General features: G+C 39.2%; 5 protein-coding genes and 1 long non-coding RNA gene across 10 annotated transcripts; 3 read left to right on the forward strand and 3 right to left on the reverse strand.

Annotated features, from left to right (window-relative positions):
• The first annotated feature begins 1,686 nt into the window (after positions 1–1,686).
• LOC105683140 (transient receptor potential channel pyrexia) lies at positions 1,687–7,733 on the forward strand. Of its 2 annotated transcripts, XM_048656386.1 has the most exons (3): positions 1,688–2,109; positions 3,426–3,712; positions 4,391–7,733. In XM_048656386.1, the coding sequence occupies exon 3, from the start codon at positions 4,457–4,459 to the stop codon at positions 7,466–7,468; it is 3,012 nt and encodes a 1,003-aa protein (XP_048512343.1). In that variant the 5' UTR covers positions 1,688–2,109; positions 3,426–3,712; positions 4,391–4,456; the 3' UTR covers positions 7,469–7,733. The 2 variants fall into 2 exon arrangements, with proteins under 2 accessions (XP_012250937.2, XP_048512343.1); XM_012395514.3 differs by lacking the exon at positions 3,426–3,712 and having other exon boundaries at positions 1,687–2,109.
• On the reverse strand, positions 3,426–4,384 carry LOC125501283. Its single transcript, XR_007278817.1, has 2 exons — positions 4,034–4,384; positions 3,426–3,742 (listed from the first exon to the last, which is right to left on the reverse strand). It is a non-coding gene; the product is annotated as an uncharacterized LOC125501283 (long non-coding RNA).
• A 274-nt stretch (positions 7,734–8,007) lies between the features above and the next one.
• Positions 8,008–9,708, reverse strand: LOC105683145 (geranylgeranyl transferase type-2 subunit beta). 2 transcript variants are annotated; one of them, XM_012395524.3, is made up of 7 exons: positions 9,548–9,708; positions 9,354–9,458; positions 9,243–9,276; positions 8,920–9,161; positions 8,699–8,843; positions 8,434–8,609; positions 8,008–8,336 (listed from the first exon to the last, which is right to left on the reverse strand). In XM_012395524.3, the coding sequence occupies exons 1-7, from the start codon at positions 9,548–9,550 to the stop codon at positions 8,121–8,123; spliced, it is 921 nt and encodes a 306-aa protein (XP_012250947.1). In that variant the 5' UTR covers positions 9,551–9,708; the 3' UTR covers positions 8,008–8,120. The 2 variants fall into 2 exon arrangements, with proteins under 2 accessions (XP_012250947.1, XP_012250944.1); XM_012395521.3 differs by having other exon boundaries at positions 8,920–9,276; positions 9,548–9,707.
• A 17-nt stretch (positions 9,709–9,725) lies between these two features.
• LOC105683144 (26S proteasome regulatory subunit 6A-B) lies at positions 9,726–11,806 on the forward strand. The gene is made up of 3 exons (XM_012395520.3): positions 9,726–9,914; positions 10,217–11,350; positions 11,441–11,806. The coding sequence occupies exons 1-3, from the start codon at positions 9,873–9,875 to the stop codon at positions 11,549–11,551; spliced, it is 1,287 nt and encodes a 428-aa protein (XP_012250943.1). The 5' UTR covers positions 9,726–9,872; the 3' UTR covers positions 11,552–11,806.
• Positions 11,807–11,924: 118 nt separating this feature from the next.
• On the reverse strand, positions 11,925–13,033 carry LOC105683146 (RNA-binding protein 8A). Its single transcript, XM_012395525.3, has 4 exons — positions 12,873–13,033; positions 12,581–12,727; positions 12,230–12,491; positions 11,925–12,108 (listed from the first exon to the last, which is right to left on the reverse strand). The coding sequence occupies exons 1-4, from the start codon at positions 12,931–12,933 to the stop codon at positions 12,078–12,080; spliced, it is 501 nt and encodes a 166-aa protein (XP_012250948.1). The 5' UTR covers positions 12,934–13,033; the 3' UTR covers positions 11,925–12,077.
• On the forward strand, positions 12,241–17,486 carry LOC105683141 (serine/threonine-protein kinase VRK1-like). Of its 3 annotated transcripts, none has more exons than XM_012395516.3 (10): positions 12,241–12,542; positions 13,946–14,137; positions 14,225–14,350; positions 14,419–14,615; positions 14,670–14,913; positions 14,998–15,198; positions 15,283–15,509; positions 15,572–15,822; positions 15,902–16,062; positions 16,145–17,486. In XM_012395516.3, exons 2-10 carry the CDS (start codon positions 13,972–13,974, stop codon positions 16,243–16,245), a joined length of 1,674 nt encoding a protein of 557 aa, XP_012250939.2. In that variant the 5' UTR covers positions 12,241–12,542; positions 13,946–13,971; the 3' UTR covers positions 16,246–17,486. The 3 variants fall into 3 exon arrangements, with proteins under 3 accessions (XP_012250939.2, XP_012250938.2, XP_012250940.2); XM_012395515.3 differs by lacking the exon at positions 12,241–12,542 and adding an exon at positions 13,127–13,276; XM_012395517.3 differs by lacking the exon at positions 12,241–12,542 and having other exon boundaries at positions 13,999–14,137; positions 14,202–14,350.
• The last annotated feature ends 284 nt before the right edge of the window (positions 17,487–17,770 follow it).

A 17,770-nucleotide genomic window follows, 5' to 3' on the forward strand; every position in this document is an offset into this window, starting at 1 on the left:
GACCTCAGAAACACGAATCCGTTGTCCAAATTGTGCTACGATTTTTTCCCTTCGAGATATCCTCAAATTTCTGCCAAAAATCGCGAAAAAAAAAGGATAACTCGGTCTTTTTTGCAAATAGATTAATTTTTCTTCCGGATTCGGATTCCTGAGCTCAAATTACATTCAGATAGACTAAAAAATGAATTTTTTATTTTCGATCCCAAAAAGCTGAAAATTGGCGATAACTCGGTCAATTTTAGAGATAGATCAATTTTTCTTTCAGATTCGGATTCTTGAGGTCAAAATACGTAAGAAAAGCACATTAAACCCAATTAACAAATTGATTTATTTTTTGCTCAAAAATCGAATTTTTTTTTGGTTCTTCAAGAGTAAACTCACGTATAATGAGCTCCAAAATTCAAACCTGAAAGCCGAAATCATCTACTCATGCAATCGGTCGAGTCATCGTCAATTATCCGCTGTTGGGAGCAGAAAAATTACAAGACATATCGAGTGGTTTTAGTCGTAGACCCACTTTGCTTCATCGCATTTATGTATGGAGCGAAATATTCGAACGAATTTCTCGATTTAACAGCAAACCCAAGCTTGGCTGGAGTCAGGTAGCCACGGGCGCGCGGTTTGTTTTGAGGCGTCACCTTCAGGGCTGAGCAGAGGTGACGTCTCACAACAAAGCGCTACGCTGCTGGCTACGCTGACTCCAGCTAAGTTCGGGTTTGCTGGTAAATCAAGAAATTCGAATATTTCGCTCCATGCATAGATGCGACGAAGCAAAGTGGGTCTACGACTAAAACCACTCGATGTGTCTTATAATTTTTCTGCTCCCAACAGCGGAAAATTGATGATTTACTCGATCGATTGCATGAGTTGATGATTTTGGCTTTTAGATTCGGATTCCTGAGCTCAAATTACATTCAGATAGACTAAAAAATGAATTTTTTATTTTTTACCCCAAAAAGCTGAAAATTGGCGATAACTCGGTCAAGTTTAGAGATAGATCAATTTTTCTTTCAGATTCGGATTCTTGAGGTCAAAATACGTAAGAAAAGCACATTAAACCCAATTAACAAATTGATTTATTTTTTGCTCAAAAATCGAATTTTTTTTTGGTTCTTCAAGAGTAATCTAACGTATAATGAGCTCCAAAATCCAAATCTGAAAGCCAAAATCATCTAATCATGCAATCGATCGAGTAATCATCAATTATTCACTGTTGGAAGCAGAAAAATTATAAGACATATCGATTGGTTTTAGTCGTAGACCCACTTTGATTCGTCGCAATCCATGCATGGGTCGAAATATTTGAATTCCTCAATTTATCAGCGAGCCCGAGCTTGGCTGGAGTCAGGTAGCCACGGGCGAGGGGTTTGTTGTGGGGCGTCACCTCTGCTGAGCCCCGAAGGTGACGTCTCACAACAAAGTGCTACCCTGCTGGCTACCTGACTCCAGCTAAGCTCGGGCTCCCTCGTAGACCGAGAAATTCGAATATTTTGACCCATGCATGGATTGCGACGAATTAAAGTGGGTCTCCAACATCGCAAAAATTCCAAGGGGTACCCCTTTGGATTTTTTCGATTTTTGGGCCAAAAATGAAATATTTTTTTTAAAATCAATTGAATGACACTATTCGTGTGTAATTTGACCTCAGGAATCCGAATCTGAAAGAAAAATTGATCCATCTCTAAAATTGACCGAGTTATCGAATTTTCAAAGCAGAAAAATGGTGATATCTCGATGGGAAAAATTCGTAGATTCACAAAAAACAATTCTCAAAATGCGTGTCAAATATAATGCCGTGAAATTTGGAATAAATTACGGGAAAAGAATTTCAACGGGCTACTCAACTATTTTAACGTCAATTATACTGAAGAAATTTATAAATTACGCATTAATTTATGTGATTTGATGCGTTCATTCTTATTCGTATGATGTGCAATTTCAATCTACAAATGACCGTATGAGTAGGATTTTCACTTGGAAGTATGAGATGGGGATTAACGGAATGGATAAGGAGTGGTGGAATTGTTATGCCGGTGATTTCAATTCGTCAGCGTTTTGCTTCACCTTTTGCTATCGTGTCAACGACAAAGGATGTAACTGCTCCATTCGGTAAGTTTTCTTATTCAAGCTATACCTATCATACGATTAATCAGTCCATTAGTACTATGTTTCTCTTTCGTCCATCATTTATTCGCATTAACGCTATTGTAGTACCGTATGAGTATACGGTTGTTGTAGCTGCGATCTGTTGTCCCCAGATCAAAGGTCACGTGTACCGGATTAGTTCGGGAGAGTTAAAGGAAAACAAAAATTGTACGGTTATTAGTTCTGAATGAATCACGGGGTCCGTTATAAATTATTTAATTCCTCTAGAGAATTAGAATAGACTCTTTCGTTTACTGTCAGCTCAATTTCTAGCTGTAGTCGTGAGAGGATCTTTCTAAACTGTACAATATCTATCACCGTAAGGTGATATGAAACGGATGATCATTCCAATGGGACGATTGTGTATTAAAATCAGGGTATTCAGTGTATAATATTCTGACGTCAGACAGCGGAAGGCCAATGCAATATAATTATATCAATTACCATACGCGGTATGTAGAATAAATTGTGCGATTGATGTCTGCAAAATAGTTGGCGCTACTCAATAATTGCTGTGCAGTGGAACCTGGATTTACGCAACGATATAATGTGCCTAGCTAGCAAGAAATAAAGATGTGATCCTTTGACTCTGATCAATTTTAGAACATTCATTGACGTGTGAAAATTACGCAGTGTTGATCCGGCAACATTACATATCTTTTCAACGTTATTATACGTCCGTGCGTACCTTGCTTTTTGAATAAAAATAAATAGAAAGAAAAATCTATTCGTATTTCAAAAAGTGCGTAATCCAGTACCAGAATTGTAATATAGCTCTGAAATTGCGACTAACGTCTAATATACACAAGAATATCCCATGATGCGTCAGTCTGCATTTCAAACGATAATATTCAGAAAAAAAAAATAACAGTGTGTCTATCTCTCGCATTTCTTTTTGTCTCTCATTCATATCAGTTTACTAGACACACGTGATCGTTAGTGCCGAATTACCGCGAGATGGTATTTGTTCTTTTCCCCTAAAAAGTGGAACGACACAATCACTTCTTAAGACTCTTATACATGACCATATATTTAAAATCCAATCAACTATCACCTGTTTATCCTAGTCTTCACCGCGTATAGCGAGGCAGGTTGTGGGCAAAACCGGACTCGAATCAACCGCAGTTCTACCTCGAGATCGGTAGAGTGAAGTAAATATACCTACGTATAAGTATAGGAATCACTTCAGTAAGAAAAATTTCATCCTGTCCTCCACCTCCACCTTCACCTTCACCCTGCAATTATAATTAAACTGGCAATATTATCATTCCATGTAATAGTTTTGAAAATGATTCCAAATCTGTGCGGCGTAATTAGTGATGGAAAGTAACTCATGAATTTGTGGGGACACGTACAACAGTCGAACAAAAACGTAATGTTAATATACCCAAATCGTGACGTTATGGTCAGCAATGCGTGAACGATTATGTGATGAAGACAGAGAAACAATCATTATCCGGATTTACCAGAGAAAAGACGCGGACGAGTTTATTCCATCCACGTAACTCAACTGCTTTCATATACAACAGCTGCGATCGCGCGTCTCAATATACGCACTCCACAATTCGTAAGTTACAATTCATGTATACCTGTATATCTGTAAATATATGTGAAAGAAAATTTGACGTTCAATGTATTCCGATTCGTTCAGGGTCTTCCCCAACAGCTTCCTTTACATGCTTAAATTTTTGTACGTCACCTCACGGGAAAAAAATTCATGGATACAAATCATTATTTATTTCTGATGTTACATTGTTCATGCATTCCACTTTTGTCGGAAACACAAGTTTATAGGCCAGGTAAACGGGTTTTGGAAGCCGTCTTTTAAGACGCCATACCTTTTTTTTTGCACCTCCACGTTTGTGATTCAATCTGTTTAGCGTCTCACCTTTTCCGCGTTACACCGTGTGACTTTATTGTTAAAAAAGTTCTTCTGACCCCTAATAGAGTTGATAATATGATGGATCTAGCCGATTTTGGAAGACACGCGTTATATGACTCCACTTGCCTCAGGAATGCTTGATACTTCTCTTTCTGATCTCATCATCTGGAACCAGAACCGGTCCTTCAGCTTTCCGAACGCTGCCTACAGCCAATTTATTTTTGCGATTTTTATCGATTTGCACAAATCACTTGAATCATTCAATTATACCTACACGTACTGCGTTGAATCGTTAGATTTTACCGCCGAGTGACGCATCGTATCATTTCTATATCCTAGTAACATTGAACATCGGTGTTTCAGGTCCACCCTCAACTAAACACAATGTGAATTAAGACTACGCTTCTACGTTATATTATACCTACCAAAATGGGTTCGGGCGAAAAGCAGTTGGGCACTTCATCCCCTTCTGGACAAAAAAAAAAAGTGAAGCTAAACCGTATGACGAGTCTTCAGCTGGTGACATCCTCCGTTCCAAAAAATATCAAGTACCAAACGACACCTTCGCTTTTACTTACGCGTTGGGTGCGCGCTGCCGGTTATCCACAAGCCCCAGAACCGGAAGCGGATGACTCTTGGACACCGGAAGACAGTCTGGAGTACGGAAGTCCACCCCCGATAGAAGAACCACATTGGCATTCCATGACCTACAGCGAAAGCTCTTTTATTGAAGATGGAAAATGCGCCATCAGAGTCTGCAGGGATACTGTTAAAACTTTGGTAACCGAACACGCGCGAGGTGTCGGTGTGCGGTTACAATTATTGGAAGGCTTAGAGTTAGGTCGTATAACCGCCGAGAACATGAAGCATGTCTTGGAGACGTGTAGTTTGGCAGAAATAAATGCGTTAATGTTGTACGCAAGTTTTCTTGGCCGCGGTGATCTCCTTCCGAGTTTTTTGGACGTTAGAGCTGATCTCAATCACGCTGAACCAGAGCAGGGATTAACTGCGCTGCATCTTTGCGCGTATAGTAATTCGTTGGATGGCGTGAAATTTCTTATCAGAAACGGAGCTAATATTACATCGAGAAAGATATACACCCCTTTCCAATACGCAGCTTTTGGCAATTCGTACGAAGTCGCTAGATTATTTCTTGTCGAAAGGATACCGCAAGAGAATCCTGGTGGCGATGAAACCGTTTTACATTGTGCGGCAAGAACAAACGCTCTTGATGTATTGAGATTAATAGCGCCGAATAATCCCTCCTTAAATTCATTGGACTGTGCTGGATTTGCACCTATTCATTACGTCACCGATCGAGAACATCCTGGTTGCCTAGCAGAGCTATTGAAAGCGGGATGTAGCGTGGACGTGACGACAAGAAAAGGTGACACCGCTCTTCACTTGGCTGCTGAAGCCGGATGCGCTGAAAACCTTGAAATACTTTTGGAAAAGGGAGCGGATCCAGCCCTGAAAAACCACAGAGCTCAAACCGCCCTTCATCTTGCGGCTAGGGCGCATTCATTGGAAAGCGTAGAGGTCCTCCTGAGGGTCGGGAGAAGCGATCCCAATGCGGAAGATGACGATGGAAGAACACCACTTCACGTCGCCCTTGGTAGATCGACTCTAGCTTTCGATGTGAGCGAGTTTTTAGTCGGTTGGAAGGCGAATGTTAATAAAGCCGACAAGTACGGTTATACACCCCTTCATGTGGCTGCTCTGAACGAACTGTCGCAATGCGTTGATATCCTGATTCAACACGGCGCCGATCTCACCGCCAGAACTAAGGGTGGAACAACCGCGCTTTCCATAATTCTTAGGAAGACACCAACGTCGTTGAACGTCTTCAAACAACGGTTGGATACTTCGATAGCCCTGAGACAACACGGATCGGCTACGGGAGAGGTGGAATTGCGACTCGATTTTCACCCACTTCTTCAGCATGGTCAACAAGGCGAGATTAGGTACCTAAATACCTTTGTAGAAGAAGGATACAAAGAAATCCTCGAGCACCCATTGTGTCAGGCTTTCCTTCATCTGAAATGGCAGAAAATAAGAAGGTACTACTTCGGAAGACTCATATTCTATCTTCTTTATGTTTTGGTACTGACTGCTTGGGTCATGACCGCTTTCGCGCACAATTGTTACAACGAAGATAAGTTGAGTGAACTGAAATCAACAAATGATAGCGGACTTTGCGGGGATCCAACCATAGTCTACGAGTTCCTAAACAGATATCCCGCAATTCTTGATATTGAGTGGTATATCCTAACAATTTTAACTATTTTCGAAGCGATACGCAAACTGGCTGATATATCAAACTTCATTTGTATTGTTCAGTTCTTCACCCAAGTGGACAATCTCGTTGAATGGGCTGTCGTTATCAGCGTATTGGCAACTTCATTCGTTTACACGGGAGAGACGTACGGATGGCAAAACCACGTTGGTGCCTACGCGGTTTTATGCGGTTGGGCAAATTTAATGCTGATGATAGGTCAGCTTCCAATGTTCGGCGCCTACGTTGCGATGTTCACAAGTATTCAGGCTCAGGTCTTCAAACTTCTGATGGCTTACGCCTGTCTACTTGTCGGTTTCACAGCAAGCTTTTGCGTTATGTTTCCAAAGTCAAAATCCTTCAGCAGTCCTCATACCGGACTAATAAAAGTCCTGGTGATGATGACCGGAGAGGTAGATTTTGAGGATCTATTTTTCCCTAGTGACGACGACAGTCCCGACGTAATCGGTTCCAAAGGTATATCTTGGTTCCTACTCCAAGTATCATCGCAGCTTTGTTTTCTGATATTTCTTCTTTTCGTAACTATTGTTCTAATGAATCTTCTTGTTGGTATCGCCGTTCATGATATCAAAGGACTGCAAAAGACCGCTGGATTAGCGAAACTCGTTCGCCAAACTAAACTTATATGCGAAACTGAGACCGATTTATTCCTTGGGCTGCTACCTAGAAGACTTATAAAAATGTTGAGATGGTCCGCGCTTGTTCTTCCCTCTTCGATGAGGGTTGTTCTAACGGTACGTCCATTAAATCCCAGAGAAAAACGACTTCCTTCCGAAGTCCTTGCTGCAGCTCATAAAATCGCTAGAGATCGGAAAAGTACCCCTATTAGCGGTGCCATTTGCGGTAACAGGGCAAGCATCTCTACCGCGTACACTTATTTAAACAGCGATGCACGTTCGACTCTTCGTCGAGGTGTACCCATCGAGGATGACGAGGATGATGATGTCGACAATCGGGATACCGGAGAAGATGCGGAAGGCGGAGGGGTGGATAATGATAATTTACAATTAGAACAGTTGAGAGAAGAAATTCTTGAACTGAAAAAAGTCTGTAATCAGAATCAGAAGCTCATTCAAGATCTAGTCATGGCCTTGGCGATGGACGAAAGGCGCTACCCTGACCAGGCCCAAAAGCGAAATTTCTAAAACTTCGCGAAATCTGCTTAGATATTTGAGTAAAATCTATTGTTTTTCCGAATTTCTCATTTTAATCAGCTCTGCGTGGAATAATTCTTTCATCTCATGTAAAAATGAATCATTGCGTAGTTCTACTATACGATTATAGTCAGTTATTCGATTAGGATCAATGTTAGCGAATATAAATAAATTACTTTTATGCTTTTTAAGGGATATTTGTTTTTCTGGAAGAAAACTAAATGGAAATATCTTTTAATAAATGGTGTTGACTAATTCTACATATCTCATTGTTGTATCCAAATATATTCGGATCAAATTTTGAGGAGCTATCGACGAGCTTTGATGCGGTCTTACTGGAAGTTAGACATCGAGCGAAAATAGAGATGATTTAAATAACGATACTTCAACATTTTCCTATCATCGTAAGAGATTACTGGAAGGGATTTACGCGGCTCTCGAATGATAGAACGAAGAGGTAAACTTGATAACATAAAAAAAAATTATGGGAGGTCATCCAGTGTACTAGTTTTTGAGAAAATCAAATCGCATTTCCGTGAGCTCTGTTTTTATTGATATTTACAGCATTGGAATTACAGTTGGGTGCATGTGAGAATGTAGAACTCCGTTGATTTATGTTGTTTTGAACTTAAAGTGACTCTTTTCACGATCCATCCATCCGCGCTGGCTTGAGTCCAAGGCGATCTATGACGTACTGAGGCATGCAGTAAGTCGGGTTAACAGATTTGAGAGAAGAATCAGCGTCTAAAAGCGAAACTGCAGTGAGACCAAATAGTGTGTGGAAAGGATCTACCACGTCACCAGGCCGGTCACTGAATCCCCCAGTTTCCACATCCTGACAGGCCAGGATAAAATTGATCTAAGCAACGAAAAAGCGAATAAATGATATAATAATCAATCAGGAGAGAGACAAGAAATCTGAACCAACTGAAAAATAGTAGTTGGAAATATCTTACCAGTTCATTTTTGTCTATCCAATGAAGACGGCCCAAAATTGTGAGAGAAGATAAAACCCACCAAGAATAGCACACATCTGGTAATTTTTCAGGTCTACCATTGAGACCACCAGAAGGAAGTTGTCTCTCACAGAGCCACCAGCCCAGCTGATCCGCATCCACTTCATGGAGATGCCCTTAAAGAAGAACGATTAGGGACTGATCAAATAAGACATGCTTTATTGACATTCTGAGGCTTGGATACTTAAGAACATGGAACACATACCTGTTATCGACAAAAACGCAACACAGCAATATATTAAACCAGCATGACTCTCTGAGCCTGGTTTTGAGCCAAATCCACCATCAAAATTCATGCAACTCAAGATGTATTCGACAGCTTTGTCAACATCTATCGCGTCCAATCTGCCCTGAGAACAATATAACATAAAATGAGTAATACAGCTACTATTGATTATGTCACGCTAAACAATTATACACAATTACCAGCAATGACAGAGTTGCAACGGCACAGAATGAAAATCTATTGTCAAGTTCACCCCAAACATCTCCGGTAAAACTTCCGTCAGGCTGCTGTCTTTTCTGTACATATTCAACAATCTTTTCCGCATTAACGACATCTAGAGCATCATACATGCAGAGAATTTGTACAGCACTTAGGGTGTATAGTAAATGTGGATCATGATCAATACTAGCACTGATTCCACCACAGTCGTGCTGGCATTTTCCTATAAAATCAAGTACTGCACTTTTGTCCATACGATCCAACTGACCCATTAAATCCATTGCTGTGAGTCCCCAGAACATACCAGACATCCTGAGGTACTCTGTCATACAGAACTCCTGTCAAAACGGCAATTCCAGGAATGTAATTCGTATTCATTGAGTGACTGCTTCAACCTCAATTGTCCAGTACTTACGTAGTCGTCTTTGTTGTTACCGTACGAAGCGAGATAATTTCCATGTTTTTCGATAAGCAGTTTCGGGATTGTTGCCGGTAAAACAACGTCTTTCATTAACTTCGACTGTAAAAACATAAAGGTAAAGAACAGGTTAAGATATTGTTTGATTTCTGCTAGGTTTCTGCTACATTAACTTGTTGAAATGTTTGTACCATTTTATACACCAGTATTCCATTTATTGCAGCGAAGAAATTCAATTAATTTCTTCCAAATTTTCTATCTATCTTCACCATTTGAGGGAAAAACAATTTTACGGATAATTTGAGATCTGACGGTGTTTGATGTTGAGATTTGCTGCCATCTGGCGCACTCGAATCGGCGAGCAGCAACCAAAATTAAACAGTGTAACTGGAGAGATCTCTTCCCCGTGTCTACCGTCTGATTCACGTACGATTATTACAGATAAAATAGTGAACTCCGGAGCAATTTTGCCGTGTGGAAAAGTATTTGAAACCAGTAATACTAATACGATTATAAATGGCCACTTTGGAGGATAAATCTATTTGGGAAGATGGAGAGGTTTGTGAATTCTCTAATCGTCATATAGTTTAGAGGGTTATGTAGATCCGGATGACATGACAATTCCCAAAGTATTCTCAACGACAGGACTATCGAATATCGCAATAAGCGACCGAACGTCCCTAATCCGCATCTGCAGTCCAGTATCCTTTGTCTATCACAACCATTTCCCTTGTCTTACTGATATTGGATCACCATATAATGAATGGCGTTGAAGATGATGCTCTAAGCAGATGTTGCTAATCCCTAGACCGTTAGCCGTGAAACAAAATTGAATCAATTTTGCTTATTTCTAATGACAGGAAACTTTGGGAGAAGACGTTCTGCGTATGTCAACAGATGAGATAGTGTCTCGTTCTCGTTTGTTGGATAACGAGATCAAAATAATGAAGAGCGACGTGATGCGTATCTCCCATGAGCTGCAGGCGCAAAATGAAAAAATAAAAGAGAACACTGAAAAGATCAAGGTGAACAAAACATTGCCCTATCTTGTGTCAAATGTTATTGAACTTTTGGATGTTGATCCTCAAGACATGGGAGAGGAAGATGGAGCAGTGGTGGATTTGGATGCACAGCGAAAAGGAAAATGTGCTGTAATCAAAACTTCAACTCGTCAAACATACTTTTTACCTGTGATAGGACTTGTTGACGCTGAATCACTAAAACCAGGAGATTTGGTAGGCGTCAACAAAGATAGTTATCTGATTCTGGAAACTTTACCAGCTGAATATGATGCTAGGGTTAAAGCAATGGAAGTAGATGAACGGCCCACGGAACAATATTCCGATATCGGAGGTCTAGATAAACAGATTCAGGAATTAATTGAAGCTGTTGTTTTGCCCATGACACATAAAGAGAAGTTTGAAAATCTTGGAATCCAACCACCTAAAGGTGTACTTCTGTATGGACCTCCTGGCACAGGGAAGACTTTACTAGCAAGAGCCTGTGCAGCACAGACTAAATCAACTTTTCTCAAATTAGCTGGGCCCCAATTGGTTCAAATGTTTATTGGTGATGGAGCCAAACTTGTCCGAGATGCGTTCTCTTTGGCAAAAGAAAAAGCCCCAGCTATCATATTCATCGATGAGTTGGACGCTATTGGTACAAAGAGATTTGATTCAGAAAAGGCCGGAGATAGAGAGGTACAGAGAACGATGTTGGAGTTGCTTAACCAGCTAGATGGGTTCAGCTCTAATGCGGATATCAAAGTAATAGCGGCAACTAACAGAGTAGACATATTGGATCCTGCACTGCTTAGGTCAGGACGTTTGGATAGAAAGATCGAATTTCCTCACCCAAATGAAGAAGCAAGAGCTCGTATTATGCAAATACACTCCCGTAAAATGAACATGTCTCCTGATGTAAATTTCGAAGAATTATCTAGATCTACAGATGACTTCAATGGAGCACAATGCAAGGCTGTATGCGTAGAAGCGGTAATTGTTCACCAGTTCTTGTACATAATTATATACGCAATGCTCTATTTTTAACCAAACATTTTTGACTGGCTATTTATTTGATTCCAGGGAATGATCGCTTTGAGACGTAACGCAACTGCTGTTACTCATGAAGATCTAATGGAAGCTATTATGGAAGTACAGGCCAAAAAGAAGGCAAACCTTAACTACTATTCTTAGATATTTTTCGTGTGCCTATGTGGATTCAAATTTTTTTTTATAAATAAATGACGTGAAGAATTTCAGATCGTCGCCTATCAAACCTAGAGCTTCATCAATTGTTAACATGCAGGTACTGAAAAATATTATCATTCGTATTAAGGCTGGATATATTTTCAACGGAGTTTATAATTTGCACATTCTCAATGATCACTTGATGCTTCATTTCAAATGTATTAGTACTAAGTGCATAATAAACCCATGTATGCCCTATAAGTTCTCTATTTGGATTGCTTTGCGATATTTCTTTGCTTTGGTTGGTGACAATCAATTTTACTATTGTAAGGCAATTTTTGTGGGAAAGAATTAACTGGGAACAATAATGAATCGTCAATCATGAGTTATCTTGAATTTATTCAGTATTTTCTCAGATAGAAAATTATTTAGTCCTATTTTTCCACTTTATGCTGTAGTTAACACAAGACATGGGAACAGAATGTCAAGTAACAATATTCGGGGAAGAATTGCCTCTCCACATAGATTTTGTTTATCGCCTTCTGTGACTTCTCTTCTTGATTCTGAAAATGAGACAGATTTGCATATCACAACAGTGGATGACAATTGTTGGGCTCTTTTTTAGGTATATTAAAGTGAAATCTAGTACGAAACAAAGGTAGCGGAAAACAATAAATCTCTTACTTTTTAGGACCCTTGACAAAACACCAGTCAACTGAAATTGCCTGGCCCAAAATTTCAGCACCATTCAAAGCATCTTTGGCAGCTTGAGCCTCTTTGAATGTCTCATACTCAACCAGAGCATATCCCTTAAGAAAACCTGTTCGTCGATCAAGATTCAAGTGCAAATTTTTGATCTGACCAAACTCAGAAAATTTATCCTGTATGTCATCTTCCTGAGCTTCTTCATGCACGGAATTTATGAAAAGTATCCAGCCCTCAACAGCTGGAACAATCAATGAATTATGGTGATCATCATGTGATTACTTAAACTAAGGTAAACCCACATAAAAAGATATTGAACCAGTGTTATACATCTTTGTGGTCCTGGTTGGTCATCCTCGTCTTCAACAACGTTCATGGATTCATAGTGACCAACATCATCTCTCGTTGAGACAAGTTCTGCGCCGTGCCCTCTACCCTTGCGTTTTTTCGCCTTCTCCTTGAGTCTCGCGATACCTTCTACGAATGAAACAGAACAGAACAGTTAATGTCACCAAATGCAGTCTCTAATCATTTGGGTCTTAAGGTTAGAATAGGATATCAGTTTTCGAATTTTTTCTGAAAAATAACCAATCTCTTGCGCCGAAGAGGATTTTTTACTCACGGTCTCCTTCATCATCTACTTCAAATTCCTCAGCATTATCAATATCCAGAACGTCTGCCATCGTTATTAAACTTGTATTCTTTTAATTAATCAATCTACAAACAGCCACAAACAGTACATAGAGTCTATGGCTAAAGAAAAAGGATCCTGTAATTTTCGTTCGAAAGCGCCAACTAGTTGCGGATGTCGAACGTACCGAGTTCGTTGGATTCGATTAATTTTATTTATGAACCCTCGATCGGCAGACACCGATTCATACATAAGATGGCGTAAAAACGTACATCAAGAACTTAACTTTTGGCAGATCAAAACTCTGTATAAATTAATGTTGTAGTAAATACTATGTTTATTGGAAAGTGCTTCATAAATAGCTCCCAGTTGTGAATGTGTGTTGGTGTTTTCAGGTAATGTACATTCGAAATAAGAGGAAGACGGTTTTTATTACATTGATTAATCAGCGCAAATTTAAACGCTCTGGGTGTAACGTATTTATTGTTCGCTGCTTTTATGTCAGGCATTTTTCACCTAACATTGCCTCGATGACAACTTGAGTAGCTTTTTTGACGAACGAAAACACTGCCAAAGTGGTTCAGTGCCTATATCCTTACATTAAATCGATAAAAGCAGAGTATTTTTGCATAGAAATTCCATGCGTCAAATCGCCAACCTTTCTCTTCGTTGAAATATTTCCCAATTAGATCATTATTCACTCATTATTGTTGTATGTTCACGGAAGCACCGAGAACTGACAAACATTCAGGTGTTTGACACGGTTACTTCCTTCTCTAATAGTTTATTTATCGACTTTAATCAACTGGTCGCGTATTATCACCTATTATTTGTTCAATAACACGCGGCGGTTACTCAATGACGTTTGACAACTCCGATAAACACGTATTCACAGTTATTATGTACCAAAAAAGCTTTATAATACCCTAGCTCTATTGAACATTTGTTAGAAAAACTTTTTTTTCTCTATTTGCTCTATTCTATTTGGCATCATCTATCGAGATTCACAATATATTAAGTATATACAATATATTGAAACTTCTCTTATTTCTATGATTTTGTAGCTAAGGCGAATGATCAAAAGTCAACAATGGCACCGCAACGTGAAGAGGAGGTACCTGTTCGCAGGGCTGCAGCGTTTGGTTGCCGTTTACCAACCCGTTTTCCTCCAGGTGAAATATTAACCGATATTATGCAGCATCAATGGAGGCTAGGTGGAGCTATAGGGCATGGTGGATTTGGAGATATTTATCTTGGTAAGGTGGTGCGGTGCAACATCCTGAAATTGAAAATAACTGCTAATTTTTCAAAACTCATCAGAAAGCCATTATCAATTTATCCAGCTTCTAATTTGATCAACCGAAGCGTTGGACATGATGCAAGTTATGTAATTAAAATTGAACCACATAACAACGGCCCCTTATTCGTCGAGATGAATTTTTACATCAGAGCTGCACAGTGGCATATGAGTATGTATCATCATTCACTTGCTTTAAAAGATTGTCATCAGTGACACCAATCCTAATATTGACCACAGTTGAAGACTGGTGTAAGCAGCAGAGGGTAGGAAGAGTTGGCGTACCCCCTTATCAGGGTGCAGGCTCTCACACATACAAAGGGCAGAGGTATAGATTTCTAGTTCTACCACGGTATGGGGTAGACGTCAACAAGCTGTTTCTATCCCGTGGACGGAAACTTCCAGAGAGACTGGTCTACTCCCTTGCAGTCCAAATGGTAAGTGTGATCAATGCATTATTTTGGGTCTTCCATAACAGTTTGTGCTTGCAGATCGATGCTCTGGAGTACATACATAGCAAAGGATATGCCCATGCCGATGTCAAAGGTTCCAATATTTTGTTGAGCCTCGATACAAAGAATTTCCTTGAGCAAGACCCTGAAGCATATCTCGTCGATTATGGTTTGGCTTTTCGATTTAGAACAAGAGCTGGCACCCACAAACCTTTTGCACATGACGAACGCAGGGCACATGAAGGAACTTTGGAGTTTACCTCAAGGGATGCCCATCACGGAAGTAAGAACATTAATTGAATTATGTGGCAGTTTTGTCAGATTCGAGATTATTTTGCATACTTTGGTTCTCGTATTTTGGTTATAGCGCACTCAAGAAGAGGTGATCTGGAAACACTAGGCTATAATTTGATACAATGGTTATGTGGTCGGCTACCATGGGAAAAAGAAAGTGGAGGAATGTCTGTCACGACTAGCCCCCAGGCAGTTCACAGTCAGAAAGAACTTATGTTTTCCGACGTGCCGAGGTTTATGCGTGAATGTTTCCTTTTCCAACAAACTCCACCAGGTAAATTGATGTTTTTAGTATCCCCAAAGTGCATAAAAAAAACCATTGGAATGCTAGCTTCATGATTCTACATTCTCTCAACAGTAAATCTGACGGAATACATGGAGTATGTAGCGAAACTCGGCTTCGAAACGAGACCTGATTATAATTATTTGCGATCACTGTTCTCAAGAAGTGTGTGGCAAAATGACATCTCAATGAAAAAATCGCATAAACGACCCCCCAACGAGAATAAATCATATGGAAAACCCATTAAGCGACTGTGCGTGCGGAATTCGGGGAGAAAACCCTGTGTACCGGTTAATTGTGAAGTACGTACTAATGATTTTCAAAACCCAGATTGACTAGAATCATGACTGAATATTTTTCATAGATGCGGATCACCAGAAAAAATCACCCAACGAACCATAGAACAGAATTTAGCTGGGAAGAAGTCCTAGCTAGGCATCCCGACAAAATGGCAAGATCACAACCGGTTATAACACCACTATCTCCTCCATTGACTCCACCTCCTTCTCCACCTCCGCCAGCTCTACCAACCTATGCGATGCTCCAGGTACTGCAACGAATTAAAGAAAGGCAGTCAGGATCAATCAAGTCGAGAAACCTATGCAAAACTTTGGAGTATGTATATAGTTAAGGAATCTTCAGCTAGCCGATGGTGTTGCAGACCCAAAATTCAAAGTAAACTTTCATTTTTCAGCCATGATCTAAAGCCAAAATGGATGACACCAGCCATGGAGGCAGTTGCGATCCAACTTCAAACTCGTTTAGCAAAATCAGTGATCAGCTCGTCAAATGAGAAATCTACATCCTCTTCTCTTCGGATAACTAGATCAAAAGCTGCTTTATTGAATCGACAATGTAAGTAAATATATCAATCTGATGGTAATTAGAAGCTTTTGTTTTAACAGCTGATTGCGGCAATGAATTTTTACCTTACTAGCTGGCTTTGGAGATAAAATTCTCGAAAAAATGGGTATCTCGTCATTGACACAATTAGAGACAACAAAATCTAGGCGAAGAAGATCTGCAAAAATGACATAAATTTCGTCAGTAAATTTCTACTTAGGTACAGAATCTTCCCTCTGACAAATTCTTACCTGCATCAAATTACAGACTACAAAATAGTAAACTATTGAGAATCTATCGTCTGACGCTTTGATGAGTATTTGTTTAATAGATTCTCATAAGCAATTAGCTTATATTAAGTTCAATGTTTGTGGGTAATGGTCAGAGTTTGTATGATTACAGTTTACATCATTCATATAAGTCTCACAACTTTTATAAGACTGTTCTACGAGTAAGATTTATTTTTGCAAGTCAAACCACTACAGTACTAATATTAGCAATTACAAGTGACTTGAAAAAAAAAACAGTAATCCTACAATAACGGGATACCAACTCAAAAACTTTTCAAAATGCGTATACTTGTGGATTTTAGTCTATAGAATACGAATTTGTCGGGGAAAAGTCATTCGGACGGTGTTTACAAACTTGAATAATTTAGCGGCTGTATAGATACGCTTGCACAGGTCCAGGAGAAAATCACTGTGAAAACTTCTATTCTGTTATTTTTTCCTGAGTTAACCAAGCAGTCTTCTGCGCATTGGATAATTTCTGCCAAGCGGAGCATTCAAGGTATTTCAATTGTGTAATATTTTGGATCATGCACTTATCGAACTTCCGTAGACTACATTCTATCCAATAAGCTCGGTTCTACTTTGTAAAGAACGAACGAATGAACGAACTTCATTTTTCTTTTGTTATTCTTTCCCCGTAGCTAGCACAAAATACACAAGTATTCGTTTTTGTATAATTTTTTCGAATGAGGACCCTTTTTCTACAGAATCACGGAAATAACGGAACTGAGTATCCAGCGTTAGTTTGTCCGGGTATTTTGATGTTTCAACTTCTGTGAATGCAAATTCCTAGATGCAATCAATGACCTAGTTCTTACACTTTCCACAGTCGTATTGTACATACATCACCTAATTATCCCATAGTATGCAGTTATTATGGGTATGTATTTATAATTCCACGCGATTTGTATATATTACCTACTTCCATCTTACAAGTGAAAATTTCCTTCCATTGGAATAGGTTTAAAATGAACACATTCTTGAATCATGTTCCATTTTTCTTTCGTTTTGCTTCAGGCAAAAACCACACATTTTATCATGAGTTAAATTTTTGTTATAGTAAACTGCGATACACGTAGATGTAAGCTGAGAATCGATTTTATGGAATCAAATGCGTTTCGTATAAAAATATAATAACTTTTTTTCTAATTCGTGTAATAATAATAACAGTCAATTTTAATATGACCTATAATATCAAAAATAATATTTGTCATAATGATACATAAAAAGTTGATTCTTCAGCACTGACGAGTGAATAGATTTCCGATGATCAATTTTCAATTCTAGTATTCTCGCAATCTCATATAAATGTAAATAGATGTACGTTGTGTTAATTTCTTTTGAATCGAATTTGTGGGCATTCGCGTAATCATTTAAATCATTGTTAAAAAAAAAATATCCTATTAAATGTAATCATCAGAATATTAGTC

Source organism: Athalia rosae, chromosome 6 (assembly GCF_917208135.1).
Source record: "Athalia rosae chromosome 6, iyAthRosa1.1, whole genome shotgun sequence".
Lineage (NCBI taxonomy): Eukaryota > Metazoa > Arthropoda > Insecta > Hymenoptera > Athaliidae > Athalia > Athalia rosae.

Excerpts from the sequence above, each read along its gene's own strand:
- LOC105683144 (XM_012395520.3), top strand. The coding sequence starts at position 9,873 with ATGGCCACTTTGGAGGATAAATCTATTTGGGAAGATGGAGAG. Across the intron at positions 9,915-10,216 it reads CTATTTGGGAAGATGGAGAG|GAAACTTTGGGAGAAGACGT; the intron begins GTTTGTGAATTC and ends TTCTAATGACAG. Across the intron at positions 11,351-11,440 it reads AGGCTGTATGCGTAGAAGCG|GGAATGATCGCTTTGAGACG; the intron begins GTAATTGTTCAC and ends ATTTGATTCCAG.
- LOC105683140 (XM_012395514.3), top strand. The coding sequence starts at position 4,457 with ATGGGTTCGGGCGAAAAGCAGTTGGGCACTTCATCCCCTTCTGGACAA.
- LOC105683141 (XM_012395516.3), top strand. The coding sequence starts at position 13,972 with ATGGCACCGCAACGTGAAGAGGAGGTACCTGTTCGCAGGGCTGCAGCG. Across the intron at positions 15,199-15,282 it reads TTTCCAACAAACTCCACCAG|TAAATCTGACGGAATACATG; the intron begins GTAAATTGATGT and ends TTCTCTCAACAG. Across the intron at positions 16,063-16,144 it reads TGCTTTATTGAATCGACAAT|CTGGCTTTGGAGATAAAATT; the intron begins GTAAGTAAATAT and ends TTACCTTACTAG.
- LOC105683146 (XM_012395525.3), bottom strand. The coding sequence starts at position 12,933 with ATGGCAGACGTTCTGGATATTGATAATGCTGAGGAATTTGAAGTAGAT. Across the intron at positions 12,728-12,872 it reads AGTAGATGATGAAGGAGACC|AAGGTATCGCGAGACTCAAG; the intron begins GTGAGTAAAAAA and ends TTTCATTCGTAG. Across the intron at positions 12,109-12,229 it reads TTTGTCAAGGGTCCTAAAAA|AATCAAGAAGAGAAGTCACA; the intron begins GTAAGAGATTTA and ends TCTCATTTTCAG.
- LOC105683145 (XM_012395521.3), bottom strand. Across the intron at positions 9,277-9,353 it reads GTAACAACAAAGACGACTAC|GAGTTCTGTATGACAGAGTA; the intron begins GTAAGTACTGGA and ends CCGTTTTGACAG. Across the intron at positions 8,844-8,919 it reads TTGCAACTCTGTCATTGCTG|GGCAGATTGGACGCGATAGA; the intron begins GTAATTGTGTAT and ends TATTGTTCTCAG.